This window comes from Odocoileus virginianus, chromosome 31 (genome assembly GCF_023699985.2).
Source record: "Odocoileus virginianus isolate 20LAN1187 ecotype Illinois chromosome 31, Ovbor_1.2, whole genome shotgun sequence".
NCBI classification, from domain to species: domain Eukaryota; kingdom Metazoa; phylum Chordata; class Mammalia; order Artiodactyla; family Cervidae; genus Odocoileus; species Odocoileus virginianus.
In genome coordinates this window covers 8,883,661-8,899,994 of record NC_069704.1, presented here as the reverse complement: position 1 = coordinate 8,899,994, position 16,334 = coordinate 8,883,661, and the positions used below count along the sequence as shown (strand labels likewise).

Genomic DNA, 16,334 nt, shown 5'->3' with positions numbered 1-16,334 from the left:
TGAGATCCTCTCTTCCCTCTGATTGGCCCGCTCCTTGGCCTAAGGCAGGGCCCCTGGACGACGTCATGTGCCGCATGCTGTCTGTGCCAGGCTGACCCTTTTGGCTGAGCCATCAGGGGAATCCAGGGTCTGGTCGGCTCTGGACATCCCAACGGAGCCCTGAGGTTTGGCACCTCTGATGGACTTAGTGACTAATTTATTCTCTCTCTGTCTTCCTTCCTCATGTCTTTCCACCCCAGGGGGACAGGGGTGACCCCGGGCCTGACGGTGAACGTGGCGAGAAGGGCCACGAGGGACTGAAGGGCGAGGACGGGCCCCCCGGCCCTCCCGGCATCACTGGCGTCCGGGTGAGCGCGCACAGCTGTGTGCCAGCATTTGTGGCTCCTGGGTTAGAATAATACTGTCGTGCCTTCCGGCAGTTGGGTGGGAGGTCGTTGGACAGCAGCCACCAAAGGATCTTGTGCTTCTATCCTTCCTTCACTGGAGCATTTTGCAGAGCACAAACCTGTGTCCCTCCAGTACCTTCCTAGTGCCCACAGGAATGATGTCACTCTCCTTGGTCTGTCTGCTGTGCCCTACACAAACCTGGACCCTGCTGACCTCATCCTGCCCACCCCCCACATTCGGCCACGCTGAAATTAGCAGGAGAGGCATTGGTCCAGTTCTCCATCAGCAACTTACTGCGTGACCTTTCACTTGTTCTTGCCCTCTCTGGGTCACCCCTTTGGTATGATGAAGGCTTTGGAAGAACACATGCTGAGACTGTTTTTGAGTTCCAGTGTTCCAGGAGCTCTTTCTTAGTGAACTTTTGAGCATCATGACCGTGGAATGGGCAGAAACCTGTGGCAGAAATAATCCTGACCCAGAGCCCAAAGGCTGAGTTCTGGCTCAAGCACCCACTATCACTGTGACTTTAGGCACATCACTGCCTCTCTCTGAGCCTTGGATTTTTCATCTAAAGAACTGATGAAACTTTGGATAGGAAAGCACTTTATAAAATTAACTAGAAATATAGCACATTATGAGTATGGAGGAGGACGTGGCTGAAGCTGGTGGTGGTGATGATGTAGTGATGATGGTGGGGATGGTGATGATAGTGATGAAGATAGTGGTGATGGCAATAGTGAGGATGATGGTGGTGGTCATGGCGGTGGTGATGATGATGGGCATGGTGGTGATGATGGTGTTAGTGTGGTGGTGGTGGTGAGAATGGTGATGATGATGATGATGTGGTGATGATGGTGTAGTGATGACGATGGTGTTTGTTAGTGTGATGGTGGTGGTGGTGAGAATGATGATGATGATGATGATGTGGTGATGATGATGTAGTGATGACGATGGTGTTTGTTAGTGTGATGGTGGTGGTGGTGGGAATGGTGATGATGATGATGATGTGGTGATGACGATGGTGTTTGTTAGTGTGATGGTGGTGGTGGTGGGAATGGTGATGATGGGGATGATGACGGTGGTGGTACTGATGTTGGTGTGTCAGTGGCTATGGTGATGGGAATGATGATGATGCTGGTGGTAGTGGTGATGATGGTGTTAGTGTGTGATGGAGGGGATGGTATTGATGTTAGTGAAGAGGACAGTGGTTATGGTGATGGTGACAGTGGGGTTGATAATGGCAGTTGTGGTCGTGATAATGATGATGGTGGCGGTGATGATGGTATGGTGATGGTGATGATGGCGGGGTTGATGATGGCGGTGGGACTGATGCACTGGTGATGGTGGTGGCCGAGGCAGGGGTATGACAGTGGATCTGGGGATGGGGATGGTGTCCGTGGTGGTGTTGCAGTGTTTCTGTCCATATTTCACTGTCACTGCCAACTCTCCTACGCTGGGACTGGAAAGAGGTTCGCTGGGGCCAGACTGAGTGTGTGTCGGGTGGCAGAGGTGATGAGAGGCCTGTATTTGAGTGTCTTTGGCATTGAGGCTGCAGAACAGGAATCTCCCACTCTGTGGCCTGGAAACAGTGGAGGATTTAAAAATAGAATTTTATGAGCCATCAGGGCCTTTCCAGAAAGACATCTATATGGATGGGGGCCCAGCAAATGTCTTCATTCTGGCCCCACAGTCTCACCCCACTGGATGCTCTCACCCTTACTCAGGGTTTCCCACACCATCGGGGATGCTCCCAGCTGGAGATGGGCCTGTCAGAACAAGTGGCCAGCAGGCTGCCCTGTCCTGGGGGAGACTCCCGTCTCCCTGGCCCTGGACTGCATTCTTTGTCCCTGACTCACTCCTCCTGCTGATGAGGAATCAGCCATTGCAGTCACCTCAGCCCGCTGGCAGATGCCACCAGCTCCTGTAATCATGACTCACAATTGCCCAGACAGGACCAGCTTAGGAAAAGGGGTGTCCCAGAAAGTAAGAATCCACATTTCATTCTACCTAGCTGGGTGATAAGTGTCCACAGGGTCTCCGTCTCCCCGAGACTGTTTCTTTAGCTCTAACATGGGATAAACAATCCCTTCCTCCCAGCCCTGTGGCCAGAATTGCACAAAGCGTGATACAGAGTTCAGATACAGTACCTGGCCCGTGACTGAGGCCACGCTGTATTTAATCACTGGAGAAGCAAAAGACCTTGAGACTGTCAGGCCCAGAGCTGTCAGCTCCGTGAGGCCAATACCGCCACTGCCCCTACTTGGCAAAGATGTAGATCGCAGGAAGTATGCTGATGCTCAAGGTCACATGGGGTTGAGCGCAGAATCAGTTTGAACCCACGCAGTCTGCCTCGAGACCTAGTGCTCTGCAAATCTGTGGATCTGCCTCAGTTTCCTCTCATTGCTCATCTTTTCCTCTCTTCCCCTCTTTTCCTTTCAGGGTCCTGAAGGAAAACCAGGGAAGCAAGGCGAGAAGGGCCGGACGGGAGCCAAGGTAGGGACCCCCTCCTCCTCCCACCCGAATCGGCCATGTCCCTGCCCCCTAGCTCCCGCCCTCCCCTCCCCTCTGCAGACACCTGGCAACACCTTGTCTCTCCTCCACTGCAGGGTGCCAAGGGCTACCAAGGACAGCTGGGTGAGATGGGCGTCCCTGGAGATCCTGGACCCCTTGGCACCCCAGGCCCTAAAGGGTCCCGGGGCAGCCTGGGACCAACGGTGAGAACTCTCTGGGTGGCTGGGGTGAGGGTCATGGAGCCAAGTGCAGAGAGGAAAGCATTGCCCTCCTCACTTTGTGTCTGCCCTCCCAGCCATATCTTTGGAATCGTGCATCCCTTTGGGTACCTACAGAAGCTCCCTCCCCCTGTAAAGTACATACAGCCCAGAATTTCTTGCCACTTGGAGGGGGTCTGTGGATCTTCTGAAGCCCTTTATAACCCCTGATTATCAAGTCCTGCTGTCAGGGTGTAGGGAGGGGACAAGACCCTTGGGGGTATTTTTATTGGACAAGGATTTTTCCCCTTGGAAATAGATTCATGGGGGAGCAGGATGAAGCTATTGCAGATTGCCGGGTGACCCTGGGGGTGGCCCAGCCCGTCGCTGGCCTGCCCTGAAGGGAGGGTCCCTTAAGGGTTTGGTCACTGCCGCAGGAGGGAGACCCCAGGAGGAAGCGAGGGAAGGGGGCAGACAAGGCTGACGCGGCATCTCTGAGCTGCGCGCCGATGTGCACCGATAAACAGCTGTGCTGGTTTGTGGAATTTGCAAGATTCTGTGGTGTAAATGCTCCCACAGTAGCCGATTTCCAGCTACCAGCATGATGTCACTGAAAGCAGACTTGGAGGGGATGTGTGAGAAAGCTCCATTAGCTGGTAGAGTCGGTCTGTGTCCCCAGGGTTCCACATCCACAGGGGGTCCTGGAACTGTTCCCCTGCACATACCGGCTACCCAGGGATAACAGCGTTTCCGCCACACAGATTCAATCAACAGAAATATCCTCATGAGCCTAGATAACAACAAAATGTCATAAAATAATTAGGAAGGGATGAGTGTGGGATATTTATCATCTGTGTTTTTAATATAATTGATTTATCTGTAAGTTCATATAATTTAAGTTTTCATCATGGTTTTATTTAATAATTGGCTCACAAAATTGGGGAAATTTAGCAACTGGCTCTCTAAACCTCTGGAGCTGGAAGAGGGAAGGGCTGGGGGAGGAGGAGTGCTCCGGAGAGCCGCTTGCTTTCCACCTCGGTCTCTGGACCGGCTTCTGAGCAGAGCGGACGTGCCAGGCTGCTGGGCTGAAGTGGGCGGGAGCCTGTGGGAGAGACAGTGTCCGCGTTCCTTCTGTGAGAGACATACTGGGCACCAACGGGGGTCTTCTCCCCTCACAGGGTGCTCCAGGACGGATGGGGGCCCAAGGAGAGCCGGGACTGGCTGGTTACGACGTAAGGAGCTCTCACCTCCCCACTTTCTGGAACTCTGCCCTGCAGGCCTGGACTCAGGCTGCCTCGGCCGCTGCCCCCACCTCCTCCCAGCTGAGGGCCACACAGATTCATGGTCTCCCTGGCCCCCAGGAACACCTGGGTCCACCGACCACCAGTGGGCCAGACAGGGCTGGGGTGAACAGCGACCTCCCCTGAACCCCTGGCCTCGCTAAGTCTTTGTTTCCTATGGTGGGTGCCGCACACACCTCGTGTCTTAACTTCACAACTGCTCTCTGTGGAAGTGGAGGGTCGGAGCCTGTTTTTGCATCCGATGTGGCAACCCCCCCACCCCACACCCCTTAGAGGCGGCTGAGCCAAACCCATGTTAGACATCTGGGAGGTGAGGCCTCAGAGAGGCATGCGGCTTGCTCAGAAAGGGAAACTGAGGCTCGGGGAGCCAAAACAATGTGTGTGTAAGGCCCGACAGCTTCTGAAGCTTGACGGTGGGATGCAGTGTCTGAAAGAGAAGGAGGAGGGGGAGAGGCAGAGGGCAAAGGAGAGGGGAGCCGGAGAGTGGGTGCTGGGAGCCCAAGCTGGGGGTCTGCATCTTCAGGCCTCACCCCGGCCTGGGAAAGCCTGCTGAGGTGAGCGTTCGCCCCCTGCCTCTGCCCAGGAGGACACAGCTAGGGGCTCTGCCGAGATCTGGACCCAGGTCTGCTCCAAGATGCGTGAGCAGAGGCTTCAGCCACTCAAGCAAACACCCCTTAGAGGAGTGTCTGGGACCAACATGGCGTGTCCAGGAGGCCATTGCTCAGAGAGCCTGCTCAGAGTCACACGGCGCGTTGGGACAGAGCCAGGACCTGATGGCACAGCCCAGATTATCTCCACCTCTGAGTTCTTATCCTTCCTCCTCTGCTCCTCCCGACTCCTCCCTCTCCCGTGCTCTCACCTCCTGCCGTCTTATTTCTTGCAGGGACACAAAGGCATCATGGGACCCCTCGGACCTCCTGGACCCAAGGGTGAAAAGGTGGGTGTCTGGTCCTGGGTGGCAACTGCTTTCCATATCTGGAGCCGCTGGGAGCGAGTCCTGGGGCCACTGTGGCTGGGCTAGCGTGGGTTCATGGCTCACCCCTGTCCACACCCTGGCCAGACCAGAGCCCAGTGTCATCCTGGCTGTGGCCTTCAGGAGTCTGACCTACGTTGAGCACAGGTATCTCGGGTGTCATCTCTGTGCCTGGCACCAGAACAAAAATGGACACAGTTGCTGCCTTCCTGGGGCTTCCAGTTGAGCAGGGGAAATGGACATCAGTGATGTAAGGATGCCATCTATCATCTGTGTGAAGTTGGGGGAGCAAAGCCTCACTTGTGAATGAGATCACCCGGTGAGAGCTGGGGGAGGGCTTGGGATCCTGAGTGAGAAGCACCAGCATTTCAAGGCCAGGAACCGCCCAGGCAGAAAGAAGGTGTGTCCAGGCCCCACCCCTTGGCTCCAGATTCAACGGAAGACAGGAAGTGGTGGAAGGAACCTCGCTGATGGCCACACCCCTCCCCACTGTGTAGGTGGGGATGTGGATCCCACAGGTCTGAGGGTCACATTCCAAGGCAGCACCGGGCTAGCCCAGGACCCAAGTCTCTGGGTCTTACATTAATGGAGTCCCTCCTTCCTTTCTCCCTCTTCCCCTGATGGAGCAGGAACAGGCTTCTATCAGGCTCCCCCGACCCCACCCCACCGCCCACCGCGGAATCCTTGTTCCCAGCTCCCCAAGCCTCCTTTCTTTTGCCGAGTCAGCTCCCCACTAACTACATCCCGCTGTTGAGTGAATCACCCTGGCCTAGCTTGCCATCCAGCTGGCCCCTTCCTCCTGCTTGGAGAAGAATAGCTCTGCAATCGCAGCGGGCCGCAGGCTCTGACACATCCCGCAGGAAGCCGCACAAGCCGCACACAGGATCCCGAGTGCCTCCTCGGCCCTCACGGTCTGCCAGGGCTGGCGCAGAAAGGGTTAACACGAAGCCTGAAACAAGAGGGTGCCTTCACTTTGGGCCATCCACACCCCGGAAGTAGTCCCTGTGCCTGCCGAGAACTAGATCCTAACCCCAAATCTGCCCTGGGTCTTCTGCGGCCTTGGGAGGGGCCCCAGGATTCCCCAAGCCTTGACTGCCTCATCTGTGAAGTGTGTGGGTACCTTGAGCACATGAAGCTAAGCAGGACATCACATATATACATATGTGTATATCATCACATATACGTCAGCCAGATGCACTTTCTGACTTGTCACGCATCTGCTAATCAACAGGTGTTTATGGATTTATAATGGTTATTATAATGATTTAATATTTAGTATGTTCTCATCTCTGAGCTGGGGGCTGTGAAATGATGCCCTAAAGAGCTAGCCAACTCATTGGAAAAAAAAAAACCCTGATGCTGGGAAAGAGTGAAGGCAGGAAGAGAAGGGGGCAACAGAGGATGAGATGGTTGGATGGTATCACTGACTCAATGGACATGAGTTTGAGCAAGCTCTGGGAGATGGTGAAGGACAGGGAAGCCTGGTGTGCTGCAGTCCATGGGTCACAAAGGGTTGGACACAACTGAGTGACTGAACACCACCACCGCCACGTGAATGAATATCTGACTGGTCACAGCAGGATGGCACTAGGGAGGGAGGAAGAGCAGGTTCCTGGGGGAGACCCCCAGGGCAGACCTCCGCCCCAGGATTTCTTCACACTCATCACCATGACCCTGGCACAGAGGTGTCTGGGTCCCACTCGACAGGTGGAGAAACAGAGTCTCCTTGACATTCCAGGACTAGCTCAGGATCAGTGTGGGGTATGGTAGGACCAGGATTCAGACTGTCTGATGCCAGGCCTCGCATTTCCAGTCAGAAACAAGACGTTTAGATGAACCAATATATTGTTCAACTTGGGGCTTCCCTCTGGGGCATGTGTCTATCTTCAAAGGCAGTGGCCCAAGGGACTGGGAGATGGGATAGGACTCTGGGAACAAGGAGAAAGGGGGAATGGGAGGCTTCGTTTTGGGGTGCTAAAAATGCATCCCCAAAATTCAGCTACAATGTGTGGTGGGTAGGAGAGGGAGATATCTGTATAGCTAGCTTTTGGCCCAGTCATTGCTTTGATTCTTGTGTGACCTTGGCTAAGACCCTTCCTCCCCTGGGTATCAGTTTCTTCATCTGTAAAATGGGACCAACGGTCACAGCAGAATAAGCGTGTTATATGGATTCTATGCAACATGCCTCACAAAGGGCCTGGCACACAGAACCCACTAGGTAAACAGTAGGTAAAGCCCCCCAGTCCAGCTCTCTCCCTTCACAGGAAGATGGAGCCTTGGGACAAGGAGCATAGAGAGTGGTCAGGGCAGAGAGGGAATCCCTGCTTCTTGGGCCAGCCACCTCCCCCTGTTCCTGCCTACAGCTGGTTCTAGGCCTCAGGCCTACTCTCCTGCCTTCCGTCTCTGCCCACAGGAGCCACAGAGGCCCCAGGCCAAGGCTTACGGCCGTCAGCCCTCAGGACTGATGCAGGCCCGGGACAGGCTCCAGCCCCCAGGACTGTCCCCTTTCTCCTGCCTCTCAGACCTCCCCTTCAGTCCCTGCCAGCAGCCAAGGGGCTTGGAGGTGCCCTGGCTTGAGCCGCCTGCCCAGCATGTCCCCCCATGGGAGGTGACACTAACTGTCTGGGGTTAGATCATGCTGAGCCCTCAGACTCTGCCTGCACCTTCCCTGTAGCTGGCACATGGCTTGCAGCCACTTGTCCGGCGGGTGGACCGGGGCCCGGGGCGGCCTGCCATGGCCCAAGGACCTTGGCTCTAAACTCTGCTCTTCCCCCCGTCTCTGACCACCTCCCTGCCACCCATCCTCCCCGCTGTTATCATTAGCAACAACAGCAATTTCTACAGAGCCTCTTCTCTCTGTGCTGAGAGCTTACCACGCCTCTGCTTCCTGCGTCATCAGAGCAGCGCTATGAGACATAACAATCTCATTTTGCAGACGGGAAACTGTCTTATGAGCAAGACCTGCGGGTGGGCGGCTGCTGAGTGCCTCCGGGGGAGGCTCAGGGCCTTCCCTGGGGCTCCCGTCAAGAGTTGGAGGTTCATCCTAAAGCAGGTTCTCGGCCCGCCTTCTCCCAGCAAGGGTCGGAGAAAGGGGCTCTTTCATTGAGGGCTGAATGGCTAAGCAGCTCACACTGCCTCTTTGGGCCTCCGTGTCCTCATCTGTAAACTAAGGAGAAAAATATCACCTACTTTGTGGGGCTGTTGGCAGAATTCAGCCTTCCCAGGTGGTGCTAGAGGTAAAGCACCCTCCTGCCAGTACAGGAGACACAAGAAGCGTGGATTTGATCCCTGGGTTGGGAAGCTCCCCTGGAGGAGGGCCTGGCAACCCACTCCAGTATTCTTCCCTGGAGAATCCCGCAGACAGAGGAGGCTGGTGGGCTGCAGTTCATAGTGTTCAAAGTCTTCTACACAACTGAAGGGATTTAGCGCGCCCAGCGCCGGGAGGACTCACTAAGTGTCTGCGTTCAGCTGTGGTCGTCGGTGCTCACGCTTGCCAGCTGTGGGAATTATTGTCACTGCCTGCTGAGCACCGTGCGGGGGCTTCTGCATCACTTCATGGAAGCCCCACCACCTTCCATGGGTATCAGCATTGTCCCCTTCACTGCCCCACCACCCCCCATTTTGCAGCTGAGAAAAAGCTCTGAAACCAGAAGGGCCCTGTTGAAGGCCTGGGCAGCTGGTCCCCTACAAAGCCGACTGACCAAGTCTCTGCTCAGCTACCCTGGCTGACAGCCTGAGAGTGTCAGCCTCAGGGTATCCAGCCTGAAAATGAAAGTGATAGTCACTTAGTTGTGCCTGACTCTGAGACTGCATGGACCATAGCCTGCCAGGCTCCTCTGTCCTTGGAATTCTCCAGGCAAGAATACTGGAGTGGGTAGCCATTCCCTTCTCCAGGGGATCTCCTCGAGCCAGGGATCGAACCCGGGTCTCCTGCATTGCAGGCGGATTCTTTGCCGTCTGAACCCCCAGGGAAGTCTAGCATAGGGGAGGGTAAGGAGCAGCATCCTGTGCTCCAAATTTCTGCTTCCATGCCCGGGTCTGCCTTGGACCCCATGTCTTCCCTTACCTCTTGGCCTCGGTCTTTCTATCTGCAACCCTAAGTAGACTGGGTTCTTCATCTCTGATGAAGGCCCTGTTGGCCTCAATGTGGAGTGTCTGGAATTCCCAAAATTCACCAGGAGCAGGAAGGTCGTCTTAATGCTGGTTTTGCATCCACAGGGGGAGCAGGGCGAGGATGGCAAGGCTGAGGGGCCCCCCGGACCACCTGGAGATCGGGTAAGCAGCCCCCCCCATCCTCTGGACCACTACCAGGGTGGAGCCCCAAGCCCCGGCTGTGTGGGGAGCTGGGGGGGGAGGCTGCTGCGAGCTCTGCCGAGGGCGTGGCCCAGGAGGCCCGGGTCTGGCACCCCCTGCAGTCTTCTATTGTCCTTTCATTTAGGGCCCCGTGGGTGATCGAGGAGACCGTGGGGAACCAGGGGACCCTGGATACCCTGTGAGTATCGGAGCTCCAGCTTGCTGGCAGCATCGCAAGCGTTGTAAGAAGGCATTCCTTAGCCTCCGTTTCATGCAACCTGGAATTAGAACAGCCTTCGCCAGGAAACGGGCCCATCCTTCCGCCACTAGTGCCCGGGGTTACGCATCCCCAAGGATTCATCCACCATCCCCAAGCGCTCAGGGCTCAATTCACACTGAAAGGGGCAGGGTCCGAGATCTTTCCCTAGGGAGGGAGAGGATGGGCGGGGCAGAGAGACCCTTCCCCTCCAGGACCCTCAGTATCCCCATCTGTGACTGAGAACAGCTCTTCCAGCAAAGCAATGAGGACGAGCCACTGAACGGGCACCAGGCCCCCACCCCCACCCCCACCCAGGCTCCTCATCCTTCGTCCCTGATGGCAGGAGTCCTTTCCTTGGTTCCTGCTCGGCTGTGTCCTGCTCTTTGTAACCCCATGGACTGTAGCCCTCCAGGCTCTTCTGTCCATGGAATTCTCCAGGCAAGGATACTGGAGTGGGTTGCCATTTCCTCCTCCAGGGGATCTTCCCCACCCAGGGATCGAACCCGAGTCTCTTCTGTCTCTTACACTGGCAGGTGGATTCTTTCCCACCCATTTCGCAGATGAAGAAGCTGAGACTTAGGGGAACAATGCCACATGGCTAGGAAGAACAAGGGCTTCCTTGGGGTCCTCCAGGCTAGAAGTTGCCCTGGCCCCCACTCCCTCCAAGATGAGCCCCTTCACCTGTCTCTCCTTGACTTCCAGGGGCAGGAGGGTGTACAAGGCCTCCGTGGAAATCCAGGCCAGCAGGGGCAACCCGTGAGTGGTGCTTCCTGTCCCATCCCCCTCCTGCCCTGAGTGGGGGGGCTGGTGGAGGAGCAGTGGGGGAATTAAATATCTGGTCTCTTTAAAGCTTAAAGGGACCCGCCCTGAGGGAGGGCCTGGGACAGCCCATTCTGGTTTCTCCTACCCTGACCCTGGGGGTACCCCCAGAGCCTGCACCCCCAAACCCCTCCCCACCCTCCCCCTCCAGGCGGAGACTGGCCACCCTCCCCGGGAAAGAATCCTGGGGCTGCCTTGCGTCATCTCACCTTGGTTTGCAGGGGCATCCGGGACCCCGGGGACGGCCGGGCCCCAAAGGATCGAAAGGGGAAGAGGTAAGCGGCCCGGGTGCTCACGGGGAAGGTAGACCCTGGGACAGGCCTAAGCACATAGCATGTGGGAGGCAGCACTGGGGTGTGATGAGAGACAGGGACCACGGGGCCCTGCAGGCTGTGGTCCAGCCAGGATTCCTTTAGCCGGCCTGGGGGATGGGAGATGACCAGTCCCAGTTACAGAGGCTCTGGGAGGAGGACCGTCTGTTCGGTCAGCCAGCGGGATTTGAACCCCGGGCAGTCAAGATCCGAAGCTAGGCTCCCTTTCCACCACAATGCACTGCAGAAAGAAAACTGGGAGCAGTGAAGTGAGAGCATGTGGAGGAAGACGGGGAGGACGCCACTCATGGAGGCCTTCAGAGGCGGTGGAGAGGGAGTTGCCTGTCTTCAGCCAGGCCTCCTGCACCGGCCTCCACTGAGGCTGGGCCAGGGCTGTCTCCATGCCCTCCACTTCCTCCCAGGGGTGCACACACACGCCCCTGACGATCAGACGGACCTGCCAGCCGTGGGGCTCAGCTCCCACCAGGAAGTTGCCAATGCCTGGAGCCTCTGCCACCGGGCTCCCCGTGAGGGCCCAGCACCCAGAGCAGGGTCAGGGGCCACATCTGGCAGGTCCCAAGGCCAGCCTTGACCCTGGGCTTCCGGGTGGGGGTGCTTGGGCCCATTGGCAGATTCAGATGCCAAGGTAGAGGGGCAGGGCCGAGCCACAGAAGGATCTCCCTTCCGGAGCCCCTCGGGTTCTGCGCCTCCTCCAGGAAGCCTCCATCGTGTACCCCTTGATTTTTCAGGGACCAAAGGGAAAGCAAGGCAAGGCTGGGGCGCCAGGACGGAGGGGGATCCAGGTGAGTGGCCCGCAGCTTTTCGCTTGCCCACCCCACCCCCTGCCCTCCCCAGAAGCCCTCACCAGCTTCCTATTTACCCCCAGGGCCTGCAGGGGCTCCCGGGGCCTCGGGGCGTGGTGGGGAGACAGGGCCCCGAGGGTGTTGCTGGACCAGATGGGCTTCCTGGCCGTGATGGTCAAGCTGGACAACAGGTGAGCCATACTGGGGGTTAACAGAGGGTGTCTCCGTTCGAGATGAGGTGTGCGCGTGGTGGTATATGGGATGCCTAGGCCATGGGCCAGGAGGAGCAGGTTTGGGAACTTGGATGGGCAGACCAGTATATCTAGAAGCTTCCTGCATGGGCAGTGGCTTCTGGATGATGGCCTGTCTCACTGTCTCTCCTCCATGCCAGCACCCAGAGGGACAACCCCTGTCCAGGGCAGAGAGCTTCTGGTTTTTAAGATCCTTCTCCTCCCCATCCACGAATCCTCAAATCCTCTTGTCCCGCTGGTCCAGCCATTCTCACACACAGGCAGTACGGCCTCCATCCCCGAGTCTGACCTCCACCTCCACCAGGGTTCTCCCACACTGGTGGGTTTTGAAGTCACCCTGCCTCCTTTGGCTGCCTATTTCCTGAAACATGAAAAATCTTCCTTTGCCCTCTTTCTTCACAGGGGGAGCAAGGAGATGACGGGGACCCTGGGCCCATGGGCCCCACTGGGAAGAGAGGAGATCCAGGTGTGGCTGGCTTGCCTGGGGCACAGGGGCCCCCAGGATTCAAGGTCAGACCCTTGTTAATCCTCTTATCCGCGCTCCCCACCCTTTCTGCCTTGGTACCGACTACAGTGACCCTGATTACAGTGCTGACATAGGCACCCATGTCCCAGGGACCGTGTGAAAAATGGAGTCTACTTTCTCAGGGGTCCGTCCCCAGGCCTGAACCTGGCTTAAAGGATAGGAATCCCCAGAGCTGTAATACTGCCCCCTACCAGGCCTTTGAGGCTGTCAACTCTTTGTTGAGTTGTCCGTGGGCGCCCTCTTGTGGGCCTTTGTGGAGCAATGGCTGTTGCTAGCTGCGGGGACCCTCCAAGGCATCTTTATAGAAGTTTCCTTGATAAGCAGGGGAGGCTGTCTGAACCCAGGGTTAGACACTTGAAGGGAAGATTGAGATGAATGAATGAGGCAGGGCTCTCACCCTCTAAGTTGAAGTTCAGTTGGAGAGAGGTTGTAAGCCTCTTTAAAGACAGAGGGCAGAGGGGAGAGGAGGCCTTGGCCCGTGGAAGATTTAAATGAGGCCAGAAGGGGAGGCGACATTCTAGGCAAGAGGAACAGCGTGATTGGAGGTAGGGACTGCCTGGCCTGTTGGGAAGAAACAATGAAGAGGAAAGGTGTTTGAGAGAAGGGACAGGAAGTGGGCCCTTCAATGCCAGAACAAGGAAAGAGACTTTCTTCTTAAGGAGGCTGAAGTTTTGAGCACCCTCCCCCATCCCCAGGCCTACACCTGTTGCCCCAGCAACCAGAGATGTTAACTGACCCGGTGGAATCACTGTTCTCTCTCTCCAACTGCCCTCCTCATCTTCTAGAGCCGTTTTCTCCCTTTGACTGGTCATCTTGGTGTATTTCTTTAAGGGTGAAAGTGGGTTACCTGGGCAGATGGGACCCCCTGGCAAACGAGGGACAGAAGGTGGAATGGGGCTTCCTGGGAACCAGGGGGAGCCTGGATCCAAAGGCCAGCCGGTGAGTGAGCCCCAGGGGACACACATGTGCACACACGTGAGCACACACGCACACAGACCCACCAGCCACTTTCCTGCTCTGTAAAAAGCACAGAGCAACACTCTCCATGGGCATGAGATACCACTCTGCCTCCCCTGAGTCAGGGATGAGGGGATGGAAGAAAGCTGAGAAATGAGATATGAGTGGTCCCTTAAGAATGAGGAGAGGCCATCCCAACCAGAACCTTAAGTAGCCTGAAATAACCTTGAATCTGGCTTTCCCAGGTGGCGCTAGTGGTAAAGAACCCACCTATCCATGCGGGAGACCGTAAGAGACATGGGTTTAGTCCCTGGATTGGGAAGATCCCCGACTTCAGTATTGTTGCCTGGAGAATCCTGTGGACAGAGGAGCCTGGAGGGCTACATCCATAGGGTCACAAAGAGTCAGGCACGACTGAAGTGACTTAGCACACATACAGCCTTGTATCTGTTGGAGAAATTGCATCTGTAGTTTAAAAACTTCCCACAAAGGTTCAGATGACTTCACTGGTAAATTCTAGTCATTGTTTATGGAAGAAAAATACCAATTCTGCATACATTCTTCCAGAAAAGTGAAGGGGAGGGATACTTCCAAACACATGCTATGAGGTTAGCATTACCCTGATGTCTATGCTAGACAAAGATTACAAGAAAAGAAAACTACAGACCAATATACCTCAGAAGTATAGATACAAAAGTTCTCAATACTGTTTTAGGAAAATCAATCAAAGAACACATTAAAAGAATAGCAGGTCAAGATCAAGTGAGATTTGAAACTTCCCTGGTGGTCCAGTGGCTAAGACACCATGCTGCTAATGCAGGGGGCCCAGGTTTGATTCCCTGGTCAGGGGACTAGATCCCACATGCACCACCAAGAGTTCACATGCCACAACTACAGATCCTGCATGGTACAACTAAAAATAAAATAAAAATCCCACATGCTGCAGGTAAGAACCAACACAGTCAAATAAAGAAATGTATTTTTTCAAAAAAGAATATCAAGTGAATCAGGAAAAAAAGATCAGGAATGCAAGGACAGTATAACATTTGAAAATAAATCAATATAATTCACCATATTAACAAGCTAAAATTTGGTGTTCAGTCGCTCAGTCTTGTCTAATTCTTTGCAACCCCATGGACTGCAGCACACCAGGCTTCCCTGTCCATCACCATCTCCCAGAATTTGATCATACTCATGTCCATTAAGTCGGTGATGCCATCCAATCATCTCATCGTCTGTTGCCCCGTCTCCTCCTGCCTGCAATCTTCCCCAGACTAAAATAGAAGATCTAATTAATCATTTCAGTAGATGCAAGAAAAGCAATTGATAGAATCCGACTCCATTTCTGATGAAAATTCTCAGCAAACTTGGTATAGAACAAACTTCCTCAACTTGATAAAGGACAGTCATGAAAAATCTGTAGTTAATATTGTAGTTCCTAGTGAATGATTAAATTCTTTCTCCCAAAGAGCAGAAATAAGTTGGATACCTGTTCACACCACTTCTGTTCAACATTGTATTGGCATTTCTAGCCACTGCTATAAGGCATCATATCTGTGAGCTAGTCACACTCGTTTGATCGCCTCGAGGTGGAGTGGCTGATATCCCTTCAAGGAGGCAGGCCCGGGGTCCTGCCAGACTGGCCGGGCACCTTGTCTTGGCCTCACTTGCCCTGTCTCATCCTGTTCTCCCCGTAGGGTGACTCTGGTGAGATGGGATTCCCAGGAGTGGCTGGCCTCTTCGGACCCAAGGTACAGATTCTCTATTCTTCTTGGGGTCCTGTCCATCCACCTACTTGTTCACTATTCATTCAACAAATATTTCTTGGGCCTGTGCAATGGGGGCTAGAACACAGCCAGAATCTAGCACGAACACCCTTGTCTCCCAGCCTCACGTTCCAGCAGGCCTGGGTTCTAAGCCCAACTCCACAGTGTATCTGCTCTGTGCCTGAGCAGATTACTTAGTCTCTCCAAGCCTCACTTTTCTCATCTATAAAATGGGCACAGTAGCAGCAAAAGGTTGTTACAATGAAGATTAGGCCTACACCATTTAGCACCGAGCCAGCACCCTGCCTGCTGCTTTGTGGACATTTGTTGCTCTTTCTGGAGCCTCTCAGGGAAGGCATCTCTTGACCGGGAGGGCAGAGGCTGGGCAGACCCCAGGGGTGGTGGAGCTGCTGGAGCCCTCGCCCAGCGGCCGCCCAGACACAGCAGCCCTTCTCCGCCTCCCGCAGGGCCCCCCAGGAGACCTCGGCTTCAAAGGCATCCAGGGCCCTCGGGGGCCCCCTGGATTGATGGTGAGTCCTCTCCCGGGCTGTCCCCGCATGGTCAGTCATCCGAGGCTGGCCAGCCATCAGCTGGGTGACGTCACCCTTCCTGATCCTTCGGTCTTGAGCCCTCTCTGCCCACTGTCTCCACTCCTGTTTCTTAACATTTATTTTTTAATTGGAGGATAATTGCTGTACAATGTTGTGTTCGTTTCTCACATGACGTGAATCGGCCATAAGCACACATATGTCCCCTCCCTCTCGAACCTCCTTCCCACCCCCCACCGGGTTTCCACACCTTTGCTCGTGACGTTCCTGCCAGCTGGGCTGCCATCTTTCCTGCTTTCACCTGTTCCCGTCCCCCACCAATGGCCCACCCCAACGCACATCGCATGGGCTCGGCAGACACGTGGCCTGGCCCCGCCCGGGGAGGTCTCCCTTCCACCTCCTTGGGGCCTTCAGGCTGCCCCCTACCCTCCT

General features: G+C 55.3%; 1 protein-coding gene and 1 long non-coding RNA gene across 6 annotated transcripts in view; one reads left to right on the top strand and one right to left on the bottom strand.

Annotated features, from left to right (window-relative positions):
- The window catches only part of COL27A1 (collagen type XXVII alpha 1 chain), a 147,689-nt gene that overhangs the window by 112,421 nt on the left and 18,934 nt on the right, over positions 1-16,334 (top strand). For all 5 annotated transcript variants that reach the window (XM_070459243.1, XM_070459242.1, XM_070459240.1 and 2 more), the window contains 15 exons: positions 240-347; positions 2,827-2,880; positions 2,994-3,101; positions 4,274-4,327; positions 5,280-5,333; positions 9,588-9,644; positions 9,808-9,861; positions 10,624-10,677; positions 10,962-11,015; positions 11,801-11,854; positions 11,938-12,045; positions 12,508-12,615; positions 13,463-13,570; positions 15,286-15,339; positions 15,822-15,884. In XM_070459243.1, coding sequence (XP_070315344.1) covers positions 240-347; positions 2,827-2,880; positions 2,994-3,101; positions 4,274-4,327; positions 5,280-5,333; positions 9,588-9,644; positions 9,808-9,861; positions 10,624-10,677; positions 10,962-11,015; positions 11,801-11,854; positions 11,938-12,045; positions 12,508-12,615; positions 13,463-13,570; positions 15,286-15,339; positions 15,822-15,884 — 1,092 coding nt within the window. The remainder of the gene's footprint in view (positions 1-239; positions 348-2,826; positions 2,881-2,993; positions 3,102-4,273; positions 4,328-5,279; positions 5,334-9,587; positions 9,645-9,807; positions 9,862-10,623; positions 10,678-10,961; positions 11,016-11,800; positions 11,855-11,937; positions 12,046-12,507; positions 12,616-13,462; positions 13,571-15,285; positions 15,340-15,821; positions 15,885-16,334) is intronic.
- Positions 3,989-9,729, bottom strand: LOC110146054 (uncharacterized). The gene is made up of 4 exons (XR_011484921.1): positions 9,436-9,729; positions 8,243-8,535; positions 6,133-6,318; positions 3,989-4,197 (listed from the first exon to the last, which is right to left on the bottom strand). It is a non-coding gene; the product is annotated as an uncharacterized lncRNA (long non-coding RNA).